This window comes from Alexandromys fortis, unplaced genomic scaffold (genome assembly GCF_014885135.2).
Source record: "Alexandromys fortis isolate MF-2015 unplaced genomic scaffold, M_Fortis_MF-2015_v1.1 scaffold_109, whole genome shotgun sequence".
Lineage (NCBI taxonomy): Eukaryota > Metazoa > Chordata > Mammalia > Rodentia > Cricetidae > Alexandromys > Alexandromys fortis.
This window is the reverse complement of record NW_026068005.1, coordinates 1,790,957-1,817,606: the sequence shown is the minus strand read 5'-3', so window position 1 is coordinate 1,817,606 and position 26,650 is coordinate 1,790,957. Positions and strand designations below refer to the sequence as shown.

General features: G+C 42.8%; 1 protein-coding gene across 3 annotated transcripts in view; it reads right to left on the bottom strand.

The window, feature by feature from the left end:
- The window catches only part of Nckap5 (NCK associated protein 5), an 820,785-nt gene that overhangs the window by 599,896 nt on the left and 194,239 nt on the right, over window positions 1-26,650 (bottom strand). For all 3 annotated transcript variants that reach the window (XM_050161478.1, XM_050161479.1, XM_050161480.1), the window contains one exon: window positions 19,204-19,277. In XM_050161478.1, coding sequence (XP_050017435.1) covers window positions 19,204-19,277 — 74 coding nt within the window. The remainder of the gene's footprint in view (window positions 1-19,203; window positions 19,278-26,650) is intronic.

The window sequence follows — 26,650 nt, the reverse complement described above, 5'->3', positions numbered from 1 at the left end:
AAGGCAGAATTAGAAAGATCCCTGGGGCTCCTCTTCAGTGAGGCAATGCCTCAAAAAATAAGTAAATGAGTGAATTCATAAATTATTAATGAATAAACAAGATGGAGTCTCCCGGAGAAAGATACATGATGCTAATCCCTAGCCCACACATGCATGCACAGACAATCTAGCACCCACACGCCATGCTCTGACTACACATTAACTACGACAACTCTAACATTTCCTGTTCTCGCAGGGAGGCATGAGGGACGTCTTCTCCTCCTAACTTTGAGTTAGCCTCAGGTCTCCACAATCCCACGAGGAAGTCTGCATAAAGAGGCTGGTACTCTTGTCTCCTTGGATTGCTCAGATGAGAAACAAGAATTCTCCAGACCGCCTGAATCTGTGAATCTTTTGTGGTTTTTCTGTCAACACACAGACATCAAAGCGGCAATTCCAAACTCTCCTCACTACACAGCAGCAGACGCTGCCACTACTTCTCTATGTGTGGCACATGGTTCCCAGCCCACAATGGAGTGTATGTGCCTAGCTGTATGCACTTATTGAAAGATTTCCTCTGCTCAGAAGTGACAACCTTTATATTAAATCTGATTGTGGACATCCCATGAAGGACGCTGGGAAGATGGCTCAATCAGAAAAAGGTTTCAAGCCTGAGGTCTTGAATTAGATCCCAGAACCATTATGTAAAAATTTCAATGTTTCAGGACACAAAGGTAAACCCAGTTCCAGAGAAATGGAGACACACAGATCTCTGAGACTCCCTGGCCAGCAAGCCTCTCTGAATAGGTAAATTCAGGCTATTGAAAGACTCTGCCTCAAAAACATAAACTGGAAAATGATTGAGAAAGATACCCAACACCAAACTTTGACCCCTGGCTTACACCCTATGCATGCATTCAGGCACACTTGAACACATACACATAGACATCCACACATAGACATTCACACTTAAATATATATACAAATATGTACATTCATACTTAAACACGCATACTTACATAAAAGTTATCTAGTTACAACTATGTTATCTAGTTGCCCAAATCTTCCCAGACTTCCCAAGCTAACCTCCCTCCATATGTTTCTTGCTGAGAAGCTGATGAGCTATTGCCTCCAAAGCTTAACTCATATCTTCTCTATGAAAATCTTAGGATGCCTGCTTCTTTTAATAGCCCCAGTTAAACAATGTGCTCTAACACCTAGCAATATTTTCTAGGAAAAATAATCTACACTGTGTTTACATCATAGTCTTTATCACCACCGTGGAGATTAAGGCAAGATTTGAAAAAGAATTTATTCCTTACTACATTCTTATACCCACAGGTAAGCATAGCCACCACCCCTTACCAAACCCTATACAGCAAACGCAGAGCATCTAAAAACTACAACTAGACACAATGCAGAGATCAACAGATCATGAGGAGCCCCATTCCCAAAAGGTCCATCTTCATCACTGCTCCTGCATCAACAACTCAGAGAACATCATGGAATAGGGGGCAGAAAGATTTAAAGAACCAGAATACCAGGAAGTCGGCTATGAAACAGTCGTTCCTAGAAATAGCGGCATAAACAAGACCAGAACAATACCAATATCAATGAACATGCTACCATCAATGTGCAAAACTTTTGTGGGGTCCCATCCCTAAACAAAGAGTGAGGGGGAAAGTAATATAATTCTATTTCAATTAAAAACATATTTAAGATCCACAGGGCAGGGAACCATGACTGCTCTTTGGATAGGAGAGGGAGGGGGAGAGGAGTGGGGGGAGGGGGAGAAGAGAGGGGGGGGGGGGGGGGGGGGGGGGGGGGGGGGGGGGGGGGGGGGGGGGGGGGGGGGGGGGGGAGGGGGGGGGGGGGGAAATGGGAGGCTGGGAGGAGGCGGAAACTTTTTTTTCTTATTCTCAATAAAATAAAAAAAAGTGTTAAAGGGAAAAAACATATTTAAGAAACTAGGTTTTTTAAACTAAGTTTTTATTACTTAGGCGTGTATGTTTATGAGTATATGTGTGTGTTGGTGCCCATGGAAGCCAGAAGAGAACATTAGAGCTGGAGTTACAAGGTGTGATCTGTCTGATATGGGTGCTGGGAACCGAGTTCAGGTCCTCTGAAAGAGCAGTGTGTGCTCTTAACCACTGAGCCATCATCTCTCCAGCCCAGAAGGCCAGCTTCATAGAGTTATGTTTCACTGCTGGCCAATAATAAAAATGATTTCAAATATCAACTTTATAATTAGAAGGACCGAGAGAAGTGTCCTGCTTTCGGGCTGCGCGGAAAATGCCCTCTATAGTGCCATGGAGATGTTTGTACTCACAGGGTGAGAACTGGAAGAGTTGAAACGTGGATTATAATAGCACATCCCCACAAAGGCCCAGCTCGACCCTCCGTCCCCAGCAGAATCTTCTGTTCTCTCTAGATAAATACCACATTAGAGGATCACTCATCCTCCCGCGATTCCTGAACACTGGGCCAGGAAATGCTCAATTAGTAACTGTTCCTTTCAGTAACATTCTAAAATTTACCACTTTTTTTCCCCCCTGGAAGGCCAGCGAGTCTGTCCAACTAAGTTCTAACGACGTAAAGCGTGCCGACTTCCTCATCGTTATTAACTCCAATGTGAACTCTTACCCACAAAATAAAGCCTTGGCTTTGGAGAAATGAAGACATGAAAATATAAAAGGACCAGGCAATTTACAAGGAGGATTAGGGTGGAAATGGATTTTTCTAAATTTAAAACACCCCTGCCCTTTCTTGAAATAATGATTTATATTTTTGGAGTCCACAAGAGAGTAATTGGATATGTGTGAGTCAGGCTGGAATTTTAGGTATTTTTGCCTAAAGGTTAATAGCGATTAGTGCCACTGGGAGAAAAATCATGAAGTTAGAATAATAAGCTTCTCTCACAGGGTGGCGAAAACTGGACCTGTCATCTGGCCATAACAAAATACATCATACTTATATCACAACCACACGCGCTAGCACTAGAACCAAAGTGCTGGCTCATGGTGCGGAGGTCAAAATGTTTGCCTAGCATGTGGGAAGTCCTCCAGTGATCTTGAGCACCAAAACCGTAACAACAGCAAAGGATTCCTGGTGGTGGTGGTGGTGCACTCAGGAGGCAGAGGCTGGTAGATCTCTGTGAGTTCAAGGTCAACCTGGTCTACAGAGATAGTCCCAGGACAGCCAGGGCTACACAGTGAAACCCTGTCTAGAAAAATAAACAAACAACAGGAAAAGGAAACCGACCAACTGGAGCTGTCCATCAGCGGCCGTGATTCAGGCTGGTCAGAGCAGCGAGCTGCTGCGCCAGGGAAGAAGTCTACAGTGGGGCCTTTGGGAAGTGATGCTGGAAGGGAAGCATTTAACGTCTAGGGTTTACGTCTTCAGAAGGCCTGCTGAGATGGCTCTGCTTGGAAATGCTTACAGTGTGAGCGTGGGGACCTGTGATCCGGCCTGAAACCCGCATTTAAAAGCCAGGTGTAGCACGAATTGCCTGGACTCTCAGCGCTTGGGGAACAGAAAGAGAACCCCTGAAGGCTGCTCACAGCTACCTAACAGAATCAGAGGGTTACAGCTTCAGTGAGAGACTATCTCAAAACTTTAAGGGGGAAATTACTTCATAAGATAGCCAGTGTCAGTCTCTGATATGCAAGCACACCCACGAGCACATGCACACATATATGTACACATACACACACGCACACACACACACACACACACACACACACACAAATGGTACAGATAAGATAGAGCAGATACACATATAGTCCTTAACGGCAACATTATGGACAGGTGGTAAAAGAAAATTTGCTAGTTTTTAAAGACTTATTTTTCTTTTTATTATTTGTGTGTGTCACACACATGGGCATGCACACATGCGCATGTCCATAGAAGCCAGAAGAGGGTGTGAGAAAGATCCAGAGCTAGAGTTCGAGAAAACTGTGAATCACTGAATGTGAGTACACTGTACACGCAACTAGCCCTCTTTACTGAGCCATTTCCCCGGCCAGCAAGACGGATGTTACAGCACGCACTATAGGGTCATACAGACTCCCTTCTGTACTGAACTGAAAGGTGGTCACTCAGGTTTCACTTTGACAGTCCTACCTCAAGAATGTCTTTCTATATGATAAATGATAATACTTGGGGAATCCTACTTCATGCCCCATTGTCAGGGTATAACTTAGTGCTACGGTTTCTCTCCTTCAACACTCACTTGACAGGTTAAAATAGCTCAACCAGGACAATGGTTGTATGGTAAGCATAAGAACATGAGTCCAATCTCCTACAGCCATATAATAAAAAGATACCATGAGAACACATGCTTATAACCATAGCATTGTGGTTCAGAGACAGGCAGATCCCTGGAGCCAAACAGCCAACTAGCCAGGTTTTTGTGGCAAACAGCAGGCCTTCAGGTTTGCAGTGTTCAGAACTGATGATGGAAACAAACAATCCTGATACAATCTGGCCAGCGAGAGTACCACATAGAGATTGTTAGCTGGACACCTGCTGCATCCAGCGCTACCTTGGCCATTGCTTCATGGCCCTGACAATATTAGAGAAATACAAATTAAGATATAGGGGATAATTCTGGAGTTTTAAAAAGATATCTCTCCACATATAATACAGTCTCAAGGTTGACAGGATGGGAATCCAGATATGCTGAGGAATCCATATGAAAGATGGGGAGCAAGAAACTTGGGGTGATCTTTGACAAATGGATAGGACTTACTGATTTCAGTATGGAGACTAGTAAGAAATCATGTGTCCACAGGGGTAATGGGTGAAGGTAAAGAAGTCAGGAGAGACTAGGGTCATAGAGAGAGACTTTTGAGATTTTCACTGTGACACCCAGCCCCTTTTCCGGCTCTATAGATGTTTGGTTTTGCTAGTCACGCTCAGAACTCAGACTTCTCTGTGTAGTTATTTGGTGAGCCGATCTTTTGTGAGATGTTCCAATGACCTGAAGGAGCTGGGACTGGAGAAATGATTCTGCAATATGACTATTGCATGAGGACCTGACTTCAGACCCCCAACAACACAGAAGCAAGGCGCGGGCGCACACACCTATAAGCCAGCACTAGGTGGAGGGGTGTCAATATAGCTGCTGAGCTCTGGGGTCAGCCAGCCCAATTCCAAGTTCAGGGAGGGATTTTGTCTCAACAAATAGACTTAGTGGGGAGAGATGGTGGGAAGCACCTGATGTTGATCTTTGGCAGTCCCTTGTGCACTTGTGGGTACATGCACTCTCATACATTCCTATACACGGGTATACACACACACACACACACACACACACACACACACACTTAATGAGTAATGTATAACATTTCTCCTCAGATGACAACTTTAGGTATCAGGTAACTTTCCTAGGTTACCCATTTTCTCTTTTCTGGGAACAAAACCTTGAAGCAGTTGAGGGGAGGAAAGCATGTTTCAGATAGGCATGACTTTGAGTCCATTTTCAATGTCATGTTGGAGCAAATGTTCCCTACAGCAAACGCATTACTGTGTGCCTGTCTGATCCAAATCGAAGACTTGCACTCATTTGTGACATCCCAGAATTACTGGTTTACCTCCTGCAGCAGACCCTATTCATGTTTCTTTCTTCTTTGTCATTGTCTATTGTTCTTTGGACACAAAGACCCATGCAACCTAGACTGGTCAGAAGTTCACTGTATAGCTAAGACTGATCTTGAACGTGTGATTCCCTGGTCTTTGCTTCCTGTAGGATTTCAGGCATACATCATTACCACAGATTTGTGTGATGTGAGGAGCAGAACCTAGGGCTCTATGCAAGACAGACAAGCGTTCTGCTCACCACCACCCATCTTCAGCCCCTTACTACATCAAAAGTGATATGGCAGAGTCAAATAATACAAGTGCGTAGACCTGGATTAAAACATTTGGCTTCTGATTAGCCAGGGAGTCTATGCTTCTCAAAGACACTGCAGAGCCAGTGCCAGACAGCGCAGTTTCCCTTCATAGGGACTGTAACGACGGTCCTGTGACCACTGCGCCCTTGTTAACATCCTGTGACTGATTTTTCCTTGTACCATGCCATGCTAAAAATGCCCGGGCAAACTTAAACATTATTTAATAGATTGATTTCCTGGAAAACCTTTCCAAAGTGGCCCCAGACTCTGACCTCACTCTGAAGCTCACCTTCTGCCAGAGTGCTCTTTGTTACCTCTAGAATGTTTGGGCCAAGACACAGCTTGGGAGTCAGAATTCCCGAGCCAAGGAGGTTCATGAAGATAGGAAATTGCCTCTTCCAACTCTTAGTGGTTTTATGTATCTAAAGTGTCTCTTTGGCTTCATCACTCATACCTTCCCCTGACCCACTCAGGTTACTGATGTATGTGTATGTGTGTATGTTTTTCTAGCATACATCTTTGCATGTATTATACACACATATAATATATATTATTAACATTTCTAAAATTGACTTTGTGTGAGGGTTCTGGATCCCTTACCTCCATATAACATCATGATAATTATTGGACATAGGGCTGGGAACTTGCTGGACTTCTGATAACTCAGACAGCACTTTACATAAGTGAACAGAGTTCACATCTATGGTTTATCTTTATTGGGTGTCCAGGGGAGGTATAGCTTGAGAAGAAAGTAGGCGTGGATCCACACACGGCACCTTGGATGGTGTCTGTCTGTGAACTCAGGGATGCTTTGCCAACCCTCCAGCTGATCTAGAAGCTGTTTCTGCTGAATGTCAAGGGCCCTCTCTCAACAACTGGCAAACATACTGCTCTGCTCACTGCTTTGTAATCTTTCACCCAGCTCACCTTTCTTTGAGGTGACTTATAAGGTCTAATTGTAACATGCAATGCACACCGGGGCACAGCAAAAACTCTGCAGGAAAGAAATTGAGAGACACAAATACTCCTCTCTCAGATCCTCGGGTAAAGGGAGAAATCAAAAATCCTCTCAGGTTTTTGAGCATGGAAATCTCTGGAAGAATGGAAGGGGGAAAGCTGCTCCTTTAAGGCTAGGAGATGGCTCAGTGAGGAAGGCACACGGTGCAAGCTGGAGAACCTGAGCTGAGCCCACGGTATCCACATGAAAGCTGGGCATGGGGCAGCAAACACCCGTGACCCCAGCACTTGAATGCAGAGGCGGGGCTCTATAAACAGCAAAGCTCAGGCTTAGTGAGAGCCTGTCTCAAAAAATCAGAAGGAAAACACAAATAAAGATACCCCTTGCCAAGCTATGGCCTACATGAATGCATGCACACACACGCGTACGCGCACACACACACACACACGTGAGCCTACTTACACACATGTTTTGTATTCACCCCTATACCTGTGTGAGTCCTTTGATGCTCAGTTACCCGAAAGACAAATGTGCAGAGTTAGACTTTAACAATCACTTTTTAAAAATCACGCTTATGAGCAAAAAATATGTGAATTTTTCATAAATTAATTTTTCATAAACTAAAATTAAACCAAAAAACCACTATAAATTACCCTTTTCATTTCTCTTTCTAGGCTGAAGGGGCCTTTTATCATCTTTTACTGCAAGTGAACTGCAGAGTTCTTCAAATGTATTTATATCAACTGGGCCATGCAGCTGGGAGTTTTTCTTTCAACTGCATGGGAAATGTTTGTATTTTCCCAAATAAATCTACAAGATGCCTTTTGCTTGGGGCTTTCTATTTTAATTTCAGATAAATTGCATTAGGCTCCTAGCTGTTATATTGTTAAGTTTAGGTCTAAACATAACAAGGGCAGAGTAAGACAAATGTCTTCAGATTGGTGATATTTGTCTTGACTGTCCCAGTCCTGTCACTTCAGAGCCGGCATGCCATACTTTGAGATTGTTTCTCGAAGAATATAAACTTATTTAAACCAGATGTATTCTTCCTGTGTGTATGCATGAATGTACAGTGTGTGTGTGTGTGTCTGTGTCTGTGTGTGTGTGTGTGTCTGTGTGAGTGAGTGATGAGATTAAAAGAAAACTTCAGTTGTGGTTCATCAAGTACCACCTACCTTGTTTTTAGGGACAGGGTCTCTCACTGGGCTAGAACTCACGAGTAGATTAGGCTGGCTGGCCACTGAGCCCCAGAGCTCCCCTTGTCTCTGCCTGGTCTACACCGAAACTATAAGAGCATGATGTCATACCTAATCCTTTCATGTGGGTTCTGGGTACTGAGCCAAGGTCCTTGTGCTCGGGAGACAAGTTCTTTGCCAGCGAGTCATCTTCTCAAACCCTCGTGGTGCAACTTTTCAGTCATCTGTGAGCCTTGGCTGCAATACATTTCCATGCTGGCTTTTGTGTGCCGAAAACCCACCATTAAAGTAGGCATATTTTCCTAGTTCCACTGGGAGGCACATTCGTGCTTCCAGAGGTTAATCTAGCAACGCTGTCTCTACTGGGCTGCTTTGCCAGATTAAATATAATAAAACCAGATCATACTGCCATCATACTGGGTATGGTCCTAAAATACTCTCCTGGCCCTAAATGCCTTTTGTTCCAACACTGGGCATCCCATAAACAAACAGGCAAGCAGATCCCATACGAATCACCCAAATAAATGAACCTGGGAAGACAATGTTGTGTCTTCCAGGGGCTTCAGAAACATGAAGGCTAAATGTACCTTTCCTCCTTAAAGCAGGGTCAGCAGGTGACAGTAAGTAATCGCCTGGTGTATGGCTTAACCTGCCATCCTCCTTAAGATGCTCCAGGGAGGGCATGACTTTGGAGCATGAACCAATGCCCTGCTTCATTCTCCTTTGTGCTGGGCAGGAGGTGTGGCTTAGGGGCCGGACTCTTATCTTGGTTGGGGACTGGAATTGCCTGACTCTCTCAAACAATCCCTGGTGGGTAATTGGGGTAATGGCACTGACGGCTGTCCAGGGGGAGCCATGGGTCTTGCACTTTGCTGAGAACATAGCTATGATTTAGAAATTTAGCACAAGGGTTGAGAGGAGGAGAAGCAATAGGTAGCCCTCTAGCCCGATCTCCTGTGGCTTTGGGGAGGAGTCCAGGAACTGTTACAGAGCTGGCATCAGCTACTGTTTTGCTCTCATTGTCATTAGAGAGCTCTGAACCCTGTCACTGCTACACATCCAACCCCCCAGAGACAGCCTCTTTATCTCCTGAAGGGATTTAAACAAACTACAGCTTTTATTTTAGCCTGTGTCCACTGTTAAGGATTCATGCAGAGTAAGTTTGCATGTTGCCAATTAAGATACACCCCTCACACCCCAGTGGACAGCTATGATTACAGCCGAGGTGAGTATTTAATAGTCACATCTCCTTAGTCTACATCAATTAACCCCATGAGAAAACAGTCACGCTAGCTCTTGAAAAGGTTGGATAATACGATTCTGAGAGCCAGGACACATGGGATGAAAATCTGAGACTCTGGGAAAGTCAGAGCTCGATGCTATGCAGGATCAACTTTTGTTGATCTGTGCTTTACAACCAGAAGCCCATTTTTAAAAATAGGGCATTACAGACTTTCCTTCTCAGAGCTAGAATGATATACGGCTTCCAACAGATAATTTTAATGTCATTCTTTTAGACACAGAGATGACACATACCTATGTACATGCACATACACATACACACACTAAATAAATATATGTAAAAGCATTTTAAATATCACTTTCACATACTGTGTGTGTGTGTGCACTTGTTCATGTGTACTACTGTGTACCTGTGAAGGTCTGCAGACAAATTATGAGAATCATTCCTCCTTCCACTATGTAGGCTCCAGTGATGTAACTCAGGTCATCAGGCTTGACAGCAAGCATCTTTACCTCCTGAGCTGGCCCAAAAGTGGAATTCTGTCTGTACTGAAGAAAGAATTCTTCCCTGGAAGTTGCTCCTTTAGAAGCATGGAAGCCAAAAATTCTCCTGGTGTAGAAAACCTCACCATTACAGACATCCATTACAGACAGTATGGATGAATGTTTGGGGCTAGGGTCATTTCACTTCTGTCTTCATTGCCTTTGGGGAAGCATTTGAATTCAGAGAAAGAAAGTGAAGTTATATTAATCCTAAATTCCCTTTCCTTAGAGTAGGAATCACACTCAAAGCAGAAAGCAGAGGAGAAGTTCTATTTTTCAAGAATTTTAGAGTTGTTAAAATCGTTTGATGGCTGGAAGGGAGGAGCCTCGGGACTTTTCTTCTAACAGGTTCTATACATGTTGTTCAATTAACTGCCTCACTCTTTCTGGCGGTGCAGGAACTGCGTCCCCTGGGAAGCAGCAGTTAAGTGCTTTACCAAGGCAAACAGTTTGTGATCAATACTTTATAGATTCTTGGGATTAGTTATTGAGGCTTCAGCCAACCTTCTGAAAAGTGAGGGGGAAAAAAACAAAGCAGAACAAAACAAAAAACTAGAGTTTCAGTCCAGGGAGATGATTCATTCAATAAACGACTTGCCATGCAAACATGATGGCCTGAGCTTGGCTCCCCAAAGCCTGTATTAAAAAGCCAGGCATGGTGGCGTGTACCCGTAAGCTCAGATCTTTGGAAGTGGAGTGTGCTGGATCCCTGGGGCTCCCTGGTTTACCAGCGCAGCACAAGTGAGGACTAACAGGCAATGGGAGAGCCTGTCTCAAAAACACAAGATTGACAGTCACCTCAGGAATGCCAACAGAGATCTCCTATGTCTTTCTGCCTACACACATGAAAGAGAGAGAGAGAGAGAGAGAGAGAGAGAGAGAGAGAGAGAGAGAGAGAGAGCGAGCGCTCATAAGTGCTTTGCCTGGTTTCTTACGGCACTTTTTTCTTGTAATCGTTTAGGCTTCTCACATTATGTCTTACTACCAACCTATCTTGCCCATTTTATCATTAGGATGAAAAACATGAAAGAAGGTTCAAGTTTTTATGGTATACATTTAGGTATCAAGACTACCATACCATTTCCTAAGGTATGCTTCTTAGTAACTTAAAGCACATGTTCCGAAATGGGTTAGATTGGGGGGGGGTGCCTACACATGTGTGCAATATGTGTGCATGTGGGTGCACTCATACATGGGGTTTGACCTTGGCATAGTATCTTTCTCAGTTGTTTCCCCCATATATATATATATATATATATATATATATATATATATATATATATGTAACACATATGAGCAATGCTAAGGGTCCTGAGAAATTCTGCAATGACAAAGTTTACAACTGGGTGTCACCTAGTATTTTTCACATGTGTTTGGTCACAGTATATTTTCTTAAAATATCTGTAGTGATTCAGGCTATGGGTGTTTCTTGATCTGTACTTAGGACAATGGCTCCATACGTGATTATTTAAAAATAATGCTCCTCTAGAGAAGCAGGAGATACTCCTGTCCTCTGGAAAACAGCAGGAAAGTGTCTGCAGATATTTTAGGTTGTCACAATATGTGTGTTCCTGGCAGGTAGTGAGTGACAGCCTGGGATGGTCTTAAACACCATGGAATGCCCATAACAACCCTACCCCTATGACAATAATCAACAGCGCCTGTTGAAAGGCTTAAGTGATTATAATGAACTTGATGTCCTGAGGGGCTTTCTCTTGCTGTGAAAAATGCTGACCAAACCAACACGGCAACAAAGAGTCTATTTAGTTTACACTTTCATGTGCTGTGTCACTGAGGGCGGTCAGGGCAGGAACTCAAAGAAGGAACCTGGAAGCAGGGACAAAAGCAGATACTGTGCTGCTGTCTGGCTTTCTTCCAAGCTCACATTCACATTTCAAGCCTTGCATTCACATCTGGTCCCAAAGGCCCCTAAGGCCCAGTGGCGGCCTGTCCACAATGGGTGGGGCCCTCTCACATCAATCAGCAATCACGAAATTGCCCTCCAAACATGCTCACAGGCCGATTTGATGGGGAAAAAAAATCTCGCTTGAGATTCCCTCTTCCCAGGTGGCTCTTCTTGGAGTCAAGTTGAACAAAACCTAACCGACATGCATCATGACTGAAGTGTACGGGTGGGTCTTTGCACGTCTACAAACATGATCTTATAGTCATGCTCTCCTTATTCCTTGGTGTGTGCATATGTGTGTAATGTGAATGAGTGTGTGTAAGTGTGTGAGTGTGTGTGTGCATGTGCGTGTGTGTATCTATGTGTGCGTGTGTTTATGTGTGTAGGCTGGAGGTCAACTTCTAGGTCATTCTTTAGATGATATCCACTTTGATTTTGGGACATGATCTTTCCCTGGGAAGAGGGACTCCATGAGTCCCACAGGCCCACCTGTCTCCACCATGGGATCTCAAATATAACACTATGCCCCAATTTCTTCTGTAGGTGTTAGAGATCAAACTCAGGTTCTTCCACTGATGCAGTAAGCTCCTCCTGAACTCTTTATTTCTTACAACACCTTTGACTGTCTCTAATGTGACTTCTAAAATTAAAAGCAAAGACCTTAACATCATCTGGTGAGTCACTGGAGACCTGTTCAATCTTTTTGGTTAGTTTCTTCTACTAAATTCTTCAAAGGTTAAGATGATTGCATATTATCATCACATAATGTCTAAGTATTATCAAATGACTAGAATGAGAGATATTTTAAGTGTATTTTCTGAAAATACAATGTATTTACTACACACAATTCATGTAATCTTGATGCTCTGAAATCTAAAACACTAGTTGCCCTAGTGACCTTTAACTGTCAACTTGACACAGTATAGAAACATCTAGGAGGCAATTCTTGAGACTGAAGAATTTCCTATAATACATTAGCACGTGAGAATTTCTGTGGGGAATTGTCTTGTGGGTGGCTCCATTCCCTGAGCAGCCCTGGGCTGTATAAGAAAGCTGACTAGGCTGGAGCTTTGTGAGTGAGCCGAACACCCATGTTCCTCTGTTAGTTCTACTTCCCATCCCGCCTGAGCTACTTCCCTGACTTCCCCCAGTGATGGAGGAAGGACATTGGTTAATTATAATAAAGAAACTGCCTTGGCCCATTTTATTGGTTAGAACATAGGTGGGTGGAGTAAACAGAAGAGAATGCTGGGAGAAAGAAGCTGAATCAGAGAGTCGCCATGATTCTCCCACTCCAGACAAAAGCAGGTTAATATCTTTCCTGGTAAGCCAGCTTGTGGGCTATACAGATTATTAGAAATGGGTTAGATTAATATGTAAGAGCTAGCCAATAAGAAACTGGAACTAGCCGGGCCAGGCAGTGTTTAAAAGAATACAGTTTCCGTGTAATTATTTCTGGGCATAAGCTAGCCATGTGGGCGGCCGGGTGCTGGGGATGCAGCCCTGCCGCTCCTAATTCTACACCCCAGTGATGGATGGTGACCTGCAAGTTTAAGGTAAATAAACCCTGCTCTCGCCTAAGCTGCTTCTGGGCATGTGTTTGCCACAGTGACAGGTTGAAACTAGAATGCTAGCTATGTTGATACCTTCTCAGTACACACAAAATAAATCAGTCTGAGTTTTATTCATCTGCTACTTTTGACAGGCTAGGACAAAAATTCTCGCATCCTTTAGTCTCTTTCTCCTTCCATAGCTGTGATAATCTGCCGCTGTCACTCTTCCATACATATTTCACATGTGGCATCAAAGAGTAATTTCATTCCATGAATATTCATGAGTTCAATTTGTAATTTCCAACTGTCTATGAATTCTAAACTCTTAATTTGAAGCTGCAAATGGATATTTTATTCAAATATTGGAGATATTTTTTACTATTATTTCTTATGTTATTTCTTGTCAATCAAAGGTATTTAGCCAAATCAGAAATAGTAGAGGATATAAAAATCATATTACAAAAACTACTTTCATCTTAAAGTTAAGCTTCTGTATCAGAACAAATTAAGGCACAGGCAATCAAGATTGTGGTTTGACACAAATATACACTTCACGTGAATTTTTTAAGATTTTATTTTTAATTCTGTGTATGTAAGGGGGTGGGGTGTGCACACAAGCACAGTGAATACAGCACCCAGAGGCCAGGAAAGGAAGTTCTATCTCCGGAAGCTAGAGCTGCAGGTGGCTGTGGGGCTCCCAGTGTGAGCTCTGGGAACTAAACCCTGGTCCTCTGTAAGAGTAGCAAACACACCTAAGTGCTGAGCAATTTCTCCATCCCCACCCATATTTTCTTCAGTCAAACAGGAAGGTACAGAGTAAAATAAGACTTGAGTACATATTTAAGAGGGTTTAGACTCAGTTGTAGATTCTGATTCCAGCCTTTTCTTTATATAAATCTGTGGGGGAAGCCCCGCCCAAGGGGGCGTGTTTGCCTTGGGCTAATGTTTACATATAAATCTGGCGGGCATGAGCCCCACCAGTCCCTTTAGTATTTCCTGTCCATTTCTGGATCCCTGGTGTTGTAAGCTATCCCTTCATTAAATTTTGCTGTTTCATATTAAGCTAGCCTGGTTATTATGCCGCATCATAAATCCATTCATGTATACTTTTTAAAAAAGAATTTGCTGGTCCCAGAGAGATTGGACCTGATTATTTGCTATTGTTGGATGGCTGGACTTAAGCTCCATGAACTCCCTTGTTATGTCACATCCCAGAGACAGATGCTAGGACTATTTCTAGAATACAGTAATCATAAAACCAAAATAACCTAGCTACCTCAAGGGTGATTACGATATAGCTTTGTGTCATGGCAGACGGTTAAAAAAAAAAAAAAGTAAATTCTAAATACTAGTAACCGGTTTTAACCCAGGCTTTTTCAGACCCAGGCCAGCTGGCCTTGGTGAGTTCCCGATAGGACATCCCCATTGTCTCAGTGTGTGGGTGCCTTCCTCGCGGTCCTGAGTTCCTTGCTCGTGCTCTCTCTCCTGGTGCTCCTGATTTGGACCTTGAGATTTCAGTCCAGTGCTCCAATGTGGGTCTCTGTCTCTGTCTCCTTTCATCGCCTGATAAAGGTTAATATTCAGGAGGATGCCTATATGTTTTTCTTTGGGTTTTCCTTCTTATTTCCCACAGGGCAGGGAACCCTGATTGCTCTTTGGGCTGACGAGGGAGAGGGACTTGATTGGGGCAGGGGGAGGGAAAGGGGAGGCGGCGGTGGGGAAGAGACAGAAATCTTTAATTAATTAATAAATAAATAAATACTAGTAACTTCCTGCATGAAGATAGGAAACCCTTTGTAAATATTTTTCTGGGACTATATATATATATGCCTCCATACATGTTTATATATGCACAAGTATATACACGCACACAGAAGCCAGAGGACAACTTAAGATCCCAATCTTTGAGACAGGGTCTTTCACTGACCTGGAAATCAGCAATTAGACAGATTCAAGCGCTTGACTCTGAAATTATAACGCAGCTCACATACAACTTTAGTGCATCAGATAATATGAGCAGCCACAGCAAAGAGCCCACCCCTTGATGATTATAGCAATCACCAATCAGAGGTACAATAGACACCAAGGTCTATGCTGACTTAGGGGAGACTGTCTCATTTCAGCCACCCTATTTAGGCTCATGTCCATGACACACAGTTATTCTCAAGGTCCTCCACACAGCACAGAATCTATATTACTCGCGAGTAAAGGATTTGCAAAACCTGGTCGTCAGCAGAAACGACTTTCCCCACTGTCCCCGGACCTGATTCTTTAAGCAAAGTTACCATGTCACCATAGACCATGACGAACCCTTCCACTTCAGGTCAGTCAAGCCAGGGTTGCTTTGTAAAGTATTATCAACTGTAGCTGCGTGAATTAATCGAGTGTGCAGAAATCGACTCTTGGTCTTTGTTTCCTTTCCCATGCTACCCTTTTCCAGTTCCTCACTCGTAGTCACCCTGACCATTCAAATGCCTTCTTTACCCGCCACTCTTATTCAGACAGAGGGACATTATGGGATGCCCTGACATCATACCTGAGGCTTTACTGCTTCAAGAAGAATAACTCCATTTCAAAAGTGAAACAAAAGGGTTTGCATACAAAACTCTGAGCTCTTACCATGCCTGAAATGAGATTTTAACTTAGCCTTATCTGAGATCAACAATTTTTATGAGCTACCCCAGGAAGGCAGGACAAACATAGGCTTTTTCCATGAATGTCTTTAATGGTTCAAAGAGCTGGCAAACCATTACTCCCTCACAGTGATGTTCATGAGATATTTTTTAACACTTACTGTCCAAATTAAACTAAAATTTTTCTTTATCAGAAGGCAGCTATTACTTTTAGTGTATATTTTTCTCTTGAGAGACAGAGCAAAAAGAATATTTCTATATAAGGAGTTTAAATGTAATTTTATGTGTGTTATAAATCAGTTTTAAAATATGCTTTCAAATAGATCTATAGAAAAATACAATTAAAAAAACACAACTATATACATAGTTGCTGAGTTTACTTGTGTATTACTTTGCCAAAACAACAACAAACAAGTTTGAAGGTTATAATTTCCTAAAACAAATTCAGTAATTATCATATTAGCTAATACAAAATAACTGGGCAGGGGAGGGCTGGAGACATGATTCAGTGGTTGGTGTTTCCTGTACAAGCATGAGGACTAGACTTTGGATCCCCAGAAACCCATGTAAGTATCAGGTGGGTGTGACAAACTGCGTGTAACTCCAGCCTGGGAAGGTGGAGACAGAGGCTCCCCAAGGCAAGCTATTTAGTGAGACTGGCCATATCAGCAAATTCTGGATTCAACTGAGAGACCTTGCCTCAAAGAATGATGTGGAAAAGCAATGAGGACAATTCCTAACATCAACCTTAGAAATCCACACACATAACAACACGTATGCAAGCAGAAACATGTTTATAGACACAAAAACCACATATATACACAAATAAAAAATGAAAATAAAAGAAAATGAAAGAAAACTGATATATCTGTTCAGATTAAAAATGACCAGTGTCTTCTTGACATGACAGGACAACCACACTCATGAACTCACAGTGGCCACGGTTACCTGCACAGGCCCCATAAGAAAGACCAAGCCAGGCAACATTCCAACATGGAGGGGGAGGAGTTACCAAGTTCCTACCCCTAACTGAGGAGCTCCTCACCTCTGATGACCTCCAAGAGAAGGAGACTCATTTTCCTGTAAGAGTGTGACCCTTGGTAGGTCCACCATGGTAAAGTGAATGAGCCCATACCCACAAGTATATGGGTGGCACAAATTGTACTTGGTGAATTTTATATGTATATATACATTTCATATATATATGAATATAATAATATATATAATATATATTAAAGAAAGAAAAAGAAAAGGAGAACAAGAAGTTATGAGGGTGGAGGAGGTGGAGAGGGGTGGAGGGGTGAAAGATGGATATGGCAGGAATTAGAGGGAAGAATAAAAGGTGAATATTCTCAATTAATGAAAATATATTCAAAGAAAAACCAAGTTATTGGTCAACTAGTACATTCCTCCAATAGTATTTTTATGTAGGGAACCTGATTTTTTTTATTACTACGACCAAAGATCATGTATGAGTTGAACAAAGGAAATATGGCACTTTATCCCAAGCTAGAAGTACCTGTGTAGGGTGAAATTCGGATTAGCGCAAAGAAAGTTCTGCCCTCCAAGAGGTGCAAATGGACACATGAGTAAATGACTACAGGATCTTCTTTCCCCTTGGGACAAGGACAGCACATGGGACAACTCTCATGTAGTATGACACAACATGTAATGATGGACCAGCAAATGTACTTCAAAATTTAAGAGGTTCTGAGACTGTAGGAAAAGGAATTAAAGTACCATCATAGTACCTGCAAAGCACACACTCATAGGAGCCCCGAAAACTAACAGATGACATCACGGCCATCTTTCCCATCTATTCCCAATGGACCTAACTGACTTGAGAGTTTCACTTCCATGTTACCAGTTTCTGATCCAGGGTGTTCAAACACATGGCTCAGATAATTTTTCTAACCCAGAGTCAGAGCAAAATGTAAAGCAAAATCTCAGTATGAAAAAAATATTACACAAAAGCTTCCCTGGACCAACCTTCTCATGTGGAGAACCAGAAATCTGACATCTTTTTACTGGAGGAAAGCCTCAGTGATCTTCAAGCAGAAAGGTTCGTGGGTGTTCGTGTCTACTTCCTGCTATGATCTAAGTTTGCCAGGCGCCATTCCCACCCGCATGCTCTGAGCAAACCTGAGGCCTGAGCTCTTTGCTTTCCTTCATCAGAAACTGCGATTTCTAACTTAGGGTTTCATTTAAAAAAATAAAATATCTTAATATGTTCCTTCCAAACTTCTTACATTTACATGGTGTAGTTTGATCATATTATTTTCTTCATGTGACCTCTTTTCACTGCTAAAATTTTGATGTAACAATAGATATACAAGCACATAAATAAGGTATACAATTCCAACATCTACTGATAATAAACCATAAAGAAATTTACTTTCAAGTTATTCTTTGTAAAAAGAAATGAGTAGTTTTACTACTTATTAAAGATAAAAGCAAATTAAAACCTAACAAGAAGGACATGCTTGCTTATTTTTACATAATCAATTACATCTTCACTGAATATTTGATACTGTAGGAAACATTTTTCAAAATCAACTGATACTTTGATTTCATAATTGTCAATTTTGTGAACACCACTTCCCAGAAACGCGGAGTGCAAAAGTGCAGAGGTTCTTCTAGGGCCATTACAAAAACTGTGGCTACTTCTGTCCGAATCCCATGCCAAACTTCATGTAGCAGATGATTTTCTAAAACTCAAGGTAGTAACTTAAACAGCGATGTAAACATCAAACTGATACAGTCCAAATATGTATTAAGTTGGTGCTTCCATGCTTTAGATCAGCATTAGGAAAAGTCACACCCCCAATGCCCTGGGAGCCGAGCTATGTGTCTTAGGCAGCAATCAGCAGGGCGGCGCTGCAGAGCAGAAGATACAGGAAAGTATGGGGAATGTTGAGAATGAGGCTGCACTTCGGGACCCAGAAACATCAGTCATCACCCACTTGATTTGGAATCAGGACCTTCAGAAATCTGTCCTTGCTTTCAACTGTTTGTACAATGTGAACCCTCCTGAAATCATGACTGATAGTTTAGGAAGTTGAAGCCTACATAACCTCCGGTGATCTTGTATACACAGGTAGTTCTGGCACTAAGCAGAAGGAGACACACTTAATCCAATTAACTCCCTGCTCCAAGATCATGACAGTTGGTAAAACGCTTGCCTTGAATGCCAAAGTATGGGCTGCAAAACTCTCCACTGCACAGAAACAACACAATTTTAAACATCCCAAAGCAATGGCGGCAACCACCCACAAAGACAGGAGCGGGAAATAACTCACCGCCAGAGACTCCGGTGCTGCTCCCTGAGCTGCGTCAGCAGGTGCTCAATGCACTTATTAGAGTCCATGTATTCCTGCAGAGACAGATCAAGAGGGATAAAAACTCACTACAGGTTCATGTCCATTTGCTGGAAATTACACATGAAAATTTCAAAACAATACGGAAGCTTTCGTTTTGGTAACACTAGTTTATGTCATCAGTTTGCCATATGAAATACAACATCAGTCAACAAAATCACTGTGGAATGCTTTATTTGGTCAATGAGGACCTGAGTTCAATCCTCAGAACCTGTGTTTTAAAAAATAAAGTCAGATGTGGTGACATGTGTTTATAATCCCTGGGCAAAGGGAGACAGTTCTTTGGGTCTTCTAGTTGGTCAACCAAGAATCAGTGAGGTCTAGATCAATGGCAAATCCTGTCTCAAAGAATAAAGTGATGGTGCCCTGAAAAAGATAGGTGAGGTTGTGTTCTGGCATTCATGTGTGCACATATCCGGATGGACACTCACTGCAATAGTAACTATGTTCTAACAATGCATTTCTATGAGAGAATCTGCTCATCCCTTTCCCCAATTTTGGAAACCTAGACTTCTTTAGTCTACATAGTCACTTGAACATGATATTACTTCTCTAACTCACGGGACAGCTTTTATAAACAAACTCCCAAAGTGAATTTGGTGTCTGCTGAGTCAGTGGGAAATTCCCCTGACTTACAAACAGCTGACATTTCATTCTTATTAACAGGAGTCCATGTATTCTACTGCAAAACAGAGGAAGCCAATGTTGATGCCCTTAGAAGAAACATTAGGTATACGTGGAGGCCTTGGATTTACTGGTCTTAGGGTAGTCAGTTTCGTTCTTTCTTTATAGATTTTATTTATTTAGTATGTATAAGTGTCCTGCCTGCACACCAGAGGAGGGCACTAGATCTCATTAAAGATGGTTGTGAGGCACCATGTAGTTGCTGGGAATTGAACTTAGGACCTTTGGAAGAACAGCCAATGCTCTTAACGTCTGAGTAATCTCTACAGTCTCCTGGAGGGGGGGTAGTCATTTTCAAGTAGGAATAAACTATATAGAATATTTTACAGGGGGTATCATATTCTTTGGATACATCCACTTTCTTATCTATACACCTTTTTCTTTTTAGATATACTTGTAAATATGTCTGTGCGAGTTTAGTCTTTTTTAGCATTTAAGAACAGCTAAAAAGAAAGGCGTATCCTGTTCCATGAAGATGTAATGCAGATGACAGTCTTTTGTCCTTTATGTGATGGACACATCTGTTGAAAATCACATGACCTTAGCTGTGTGGGTTTAGCTCTGGGTTCTCTGCCACTGTCCACTGGTCTCCATGTCTCTGCCAGTGCCATGCTGCTTTTGTCCCATGACTCTGGAGTACAATTTCAGATTGAGTGTTATAACACACCCAGCATTGCCACTTCTGGAGATGACTTTGGCTGGTCAGGGGCTTGGGTGCTTCATCTGAATTTTAAGATTGCCTTTTCTAGATGTTGAAGTTATGGTGGGAGCTGTATTGCATCTATGGATGACTCTGGTAAAAGGGCATTTTCATGTGATTAATTCTGTCAATCCATAAGCATGTGAAGTCTTTCCCTTCTAGGGGTTTCCTGGAGATTTTCTTCTATCTCTTTTTTCACTCTAGGGGTATTTTACTTCTCTGTGTGTATGTGAGTGTGTGTGTGATTAAACTAGAAAAAAGATCAGGAGGGGGAAGGAAAGAACTGAAGAGGGAAGGGAAAAGAGAGGGCGGGGAACATGTGTCATGACAGCAAACTTGCAGAGAGGAAGGAAACCAGCAAGAGGGAGACATGGGCATGGGAAGATGTGGGAAGAGAGCAAATTAGAACTATTTATAAGAGACATATGTAATGAAATCCATTACTTTGGTATTTTAATAATTTTAAAGATCTGTTACTTGTGTGTGTGTGTGTGTGTGTGTGTGTGTGTGTGTGTGTGTGCAGGAATATGTGGAGGTGAGTGCAGTGCCCACAGGGGCCAGAAGAGAACAACAGAGCCCCTAAAACTAGAGTTGCAGACAGTTCTGTGCCACCTAATGTGGATGCTGGGTACCAAACTCAGGGCCTCTATCAGAGCAAGTGCCATCTCTCCAGCCTTCAAATCCATCTTAACCTCTGAGCCATCTCTCCAACCTCCAAATCTATTACTTTGCATACTATTTTAAAATTGCATATAAACACATTTGTGTGACTGAACCTATGGTTTAAAACAACCTATCTGGAAAAGTGAAGAATTTATTTTTCACATGAAAACCCTATAGAAAAGTCTATAGACTGTGAAATCAGAATTTTGAATTTGTTATTTCTGAATACATGGTCCATAGAAGATAGTGCTCCAATTGCTAACTTGCAAACGTAGTGTGTAAAATGTTGTGTGCTACTGATTCACTCTGGTGTTTTCCTTTCCAGTTTGAAGAGCTGACCTAAAGATGGCTGCTTCTCCACCACAGCTGGCAGACGCTGAAACGTTCACAGAGATTTCAACATTAAAGGTGTCAGAAAACCTGCTGTTTTATTTCTGTGGATTTTGAAATATACAGGAACTTTTGTTAATACTGATATTTCTCTTTCTGAAGCACATTATATGTAACCTATTACTTCTATAGGGATATTCACTTAATGGGAGAGTGGGGTGCAGCTAGGAGTTGAACTAAAGACACTAGAAGATTCCAGACCTGAGCTTGTGACCCTGGATCTATCCAGCCAGACCCGAAGACACTTCACTATCTTTCCAAACACATTTTAGCACAAAGAATGCATTTTCACAGTGCTATAAGTCTCTAAAATGTATTATTTAAGACATTACAAATCCGTACCAAGTACTCAGGCAAAGAGTCATATGCCTAATGAGTTGATGCACTTTTTCAGGTGACTTAGGGTGAGTCCTGAAACAAAAACACTGGGTGTCTTGAAACTGAAGCAGACCAGAGACACATTAAATAAAATGGGAGGCAAGGTATTTGGGACAATTAGAAAACTCATTTAAATCAATGAGAGATTTAAAAAACTGAGTGGAACAGGACAACACCTCAAGTGAACTTGATTTTCTCTGTGTGTGTTTCTCTTTCTACAGTTTCCACAGCACACAGTGAGGCATGCTGAATATTAGCTGTCAAAATGAAGACTCAGAACGCAGGCCACAAAGAGGAAACTGTCATTCCGTTTTAGCAGACGAGATTAAAAATCCTTCAATGAAACAATTTCCTCTGCCATAATCTCCGACCATGAGCCTCCTTTCTCCTTGTCCTTGTCACTGTTCTGATGAAAACATTTCGCTGAAGGAAGGATTAAGGAGTCAAGAAGAATCGTGTTACAGCAAGTTGGATTTATATAATGTGGTTTTAAAAACTTTCAAAGGTACAGCATTAAAGAGACATCTGTTCTGTGGCTCAAACTTATGCAAATTTGAATCATTTAAAAGACGCAGTTCAGGAAGTTTGCCTTTCACTTAACTCAAACATTTTGGAGCAATCAGTGTGAGACACTGGAAGGGATTAGAGGTTCGGAGACATGCGCCGTGGGGTTGTCCATCTGCGGCATTTGAGGGAACCTGTCATTATCTGAGACAGGTTAGTTCTGAGCGAGGACCATTAGAATGGAATCCTAAGAATGTGAAGCTCTTAGGTGTTGCTCCCTCGGAGTGGAGTTAAAAAGGTAACTGTCTATTAAAGCTTGCAGAACTGCCTGAGCTCCCCGCACAATCTCTCTCTTTTAATTAGCATAATTTACGGCTGCAGAGTTTGTGAAATCCTGCCAATGGAATTCCCAATCCACCTCCAGGCAAAGCTGCAGCCACACAGAAGCCAGATGTTGGAGGCAATGGAAACTTGGTAGATGCAAGAATTTCCACACTTAGGAAATGACTAACTACTGTAACAAGAGATATTTCCCTTGAACAAAATTATTTTGTCATCCTAATGGGAAGGTACAGCTGTACAGCAAATGTAAAATACTAAACAGCCCCGTCTTGGGAGTGCACGGATGAGCACAGTCACAGCAAGGTAAGAGGGAGGAATTGTGGGCTGGGGAGATGGTTCAGTGGGGCAGGGCCCTGCTGCACAGTACTCCAGTAGAAGCCAGGCCTGGCAGAGCACTCCTGCAGTCTCAGTGCTGGTGGTGAAGACAAGCGGATCCTGAGGGCTTGCGGTCCAGTCGCATGAGCCAAAATGGCCAGGGCCAGGTTCAGTAAGAGACCCTGTCTCATAACAGAAGGTGGAGCGTGACAGAAGGCACACAACATAGATATCTACCCTCCACACGTGCACAAATTACATGTGCATACACATGCATGTACCATACACACTCATATACACATGCATATATCATAACCATTTATATATACATACATAACACACACACCAGAGGTATCTCACTCTTTACTAAAATACGTGCCAGTATACATTCTTCCAAGGAGGTCTTTGGGTATGAAACACCAAAAACTCATCAATTCAGGAACCCCAGCTTTGGTGAATAATTCCACCTTCATTATCCTTCTGTTCGCTGCCTCTGGTGTATTTCCCATCCAAGCGGTCAGAAACTCGCTGCTGCTGCAAGCCCCTCACAGCAGTCTCTCTAGTCAAGCCGCTGAGGAGTTCCGCACAAAGGGCTCTCACGCTGCCCCCTTGTTCTCAAGGCTACTTTCTGCTGCCCCTGACATTTTATATCAGGTTCTCTCACTCTTGATATCTCTGGAAGACTCTGCCCTCTCTCTGAGACAGTAAGCCTTTTTTGTTCCCAGTTCTCGCCCTTTATCAGAAGCAGGGTTCACCTCTAGCTCCTCTTTTGCTAAAGTGTGAACCCATAGCCCTGAACAGGTCCCCCCTGTCTGTACTTCCAACTCTTCAAAGTTCAGGCCCTCATTTCCGTACACGCCAATATCCACCATCACCCAGAACATCAATCACTCAGAGGGGATTAAATAAACGAATGAGGGTATGAATGAGCTTTGCAAGCCAGTAGCATGTCATTTCTCAGCACGCCAGTGGACTGTGCGTACAAAAAAAAAAAAAGGCACCGGAATGAAATAAATGGCGCAGCTACCAGAGTCCTCATCAAACCTCCATTCCTGTCTTGATGGGAAGCACTACAGAGCTCCGTGTAATTGGAAAGCCTACTTTGGGTCACCAGCCACTCCACAGGGGATAATTTGTCCATAGAAAGCTCAAGGACAAATCTAAATACCAACAGTACATCACAACAGGCAGGAAATGAGCGGCAGGGCTATTTCATGGCTGCACTGTGGTGTCACGGACATCCTGTTCACCTGAGCATTGGATCACAAAATGCCCTTTCCCTCACTACCACTGACCATGACCCTTATTATTATCACCGTCCTTCAAAAAATACCCAGTTATGTTCTAATTTTCTCTCCCATGATGAAGCTAGACTTCTTTCCTAAATACAGGTAGATATAAACTCTTCGCAAACCCAGTGTCTAGAATAAAACTTGATACCAGGGGGTAGTAGCTAAGAGTGATATTCATTGTTCCAGTCTAAAGGTATTTTTTAGAGACTCCCACACAAGGTCTGGGCTACAGCGCCCCCTAGGGAGGATAGTATTGAATTGCTATTATTACGGATTCTCATTTATTCTAAGGGCTAACATAGATTGCCTCGTACAGCCCCAGAATTGGATTCGGTATGACTGGAGCCAGCGAGACTGTACCTCTAACATTCTCTAGGAGATACCTAGATAGTCTGCTGTTCTGAGGATCATTCTCTGCAGATCACAGTTTGTAGAACAGGGACTGGTCCATCACTATCCTCAGTACTCATCACTGTCCTCTCCAAGATGAATGGCAAGGAGAGAGCACCAGAATCAATCATTTGCAGATGTTTTATTACAGTTCAATATCCCCAAACTCCCTCACAGACATGCCCCATGGAGTGTCTCCTTTTGGCTGACATCAGTATTGGCTACCAGATCTCTGACAATGCAAGTGAGTACCAAAAATGGGATGGTTGGGGGAGGCAGAGAAAGTTCTCTCCCCAGAGGAAGAGCTGGGTACCATTTCTGCAGAGCAGGTCTTCATTCTAACATACAGGCTCAACCAGCTCTGTCAACGAAAAAGGCAGCTGTGGAGTCTGGCCATGCCTCTGAAATTAGAATGTTTTCTCCTTCTGCTTGGCTTCCTGAGTGCCAGCCTGAGCCTTGGTTGACATCCTAGGATGAGGATCAGATAGCTTCCAGGAGAATCAAATGCCCATCATCCTAGCGTGGTTTCTTACAGGAGAAAGGGCTCACAATACAGATAAACATCACTGGTAAACTCAGTAAAAATGTGAATTCTCAGAGTTTTATTCAGACCCACTCTTCTCCAGAAAGGGAGCCATTAAGCCTCCTGTGGTTTTAGAGGATGATCCAGGTGACACTGGCTTCATTAAACCTCATATGCCCATGTCGTGTAAATGCTCGGCTAACACACCATCACCCTGCATTTCCTCCCCATGCTACATGGAAGCTTAGTACCAAGCATTTCTCTTTATCAAGAGACCAAAGGTAAACAGGTTCAGCTCCCAGCATCTTCTGCCCTGAGCTCTGCAGCTTGTTATATGTGGAGCAATTTGAGATTATCCTTCCAAGAGCCCCAAGTGTCTTGTGGTCTGAAGTGATTACACTCCTCTGATTAAAAAGAGCTTTTATTGGCGGTTCCCTGGAGGGCCGATGCCACCAGAAGTAAATAGCCCTGCTCCCCTGTTTGAAAGGTAATTAGAAAGCCATTTGCTCTGATGGTGAGACACCTCTCAGACTCCGAAAGAAAGGAGTTTCTTATCTGTTGAAGGACAAAATGTATTAAGTTTGTGATAGAACACGGTGGTAGGAATCTGGACTCTCTCCTGTTGGGGAGCTGAGGTGGAAACGCTGTAGCACACACTTTCAGTTCAGAGGGAGATCTTGTTTCTAGAGCCCTCATCTGGGTGTCCAGCCTTCCCCGGAAGGAGAATGGTGCTGGAGAAGATGGGTTCATCCTTCCCACCATCTGGCCTCTTGCTTGCCTTCTCTAGTCTGAGGCCTGATGAAAATAGTACCCCAGCCTCAGCTAATCACATTCTTCTGATTGTCAGCATCAGCCTCGGCAGGTTTCCCAGTGTGCTCTGCAGGCCTGCTCAACTGCCGCCCCAGAAGACATCTTAGAGCTACCCTCCCTCATCCCTATCTCTGGATATAAACGGCCCTTAGCTAGCACATCAGGTGATTTTGTTTGCACTAAACATCCACAGTTACTGTAGCCCTTCATTCGCTGTGCCCAAACCACCCATCGTCCCCTAAGAGTCACAACCCATTTGAGGCTACAGATAACTCCTAGCATTTCCGGTACTAATTCAGTAACAAATCAGGCAAGGTTTCTTTTTTAAAATCTTGGGTTTTTAGGACAGGATATGGGAAATTGCTCCCTTGCATTAGG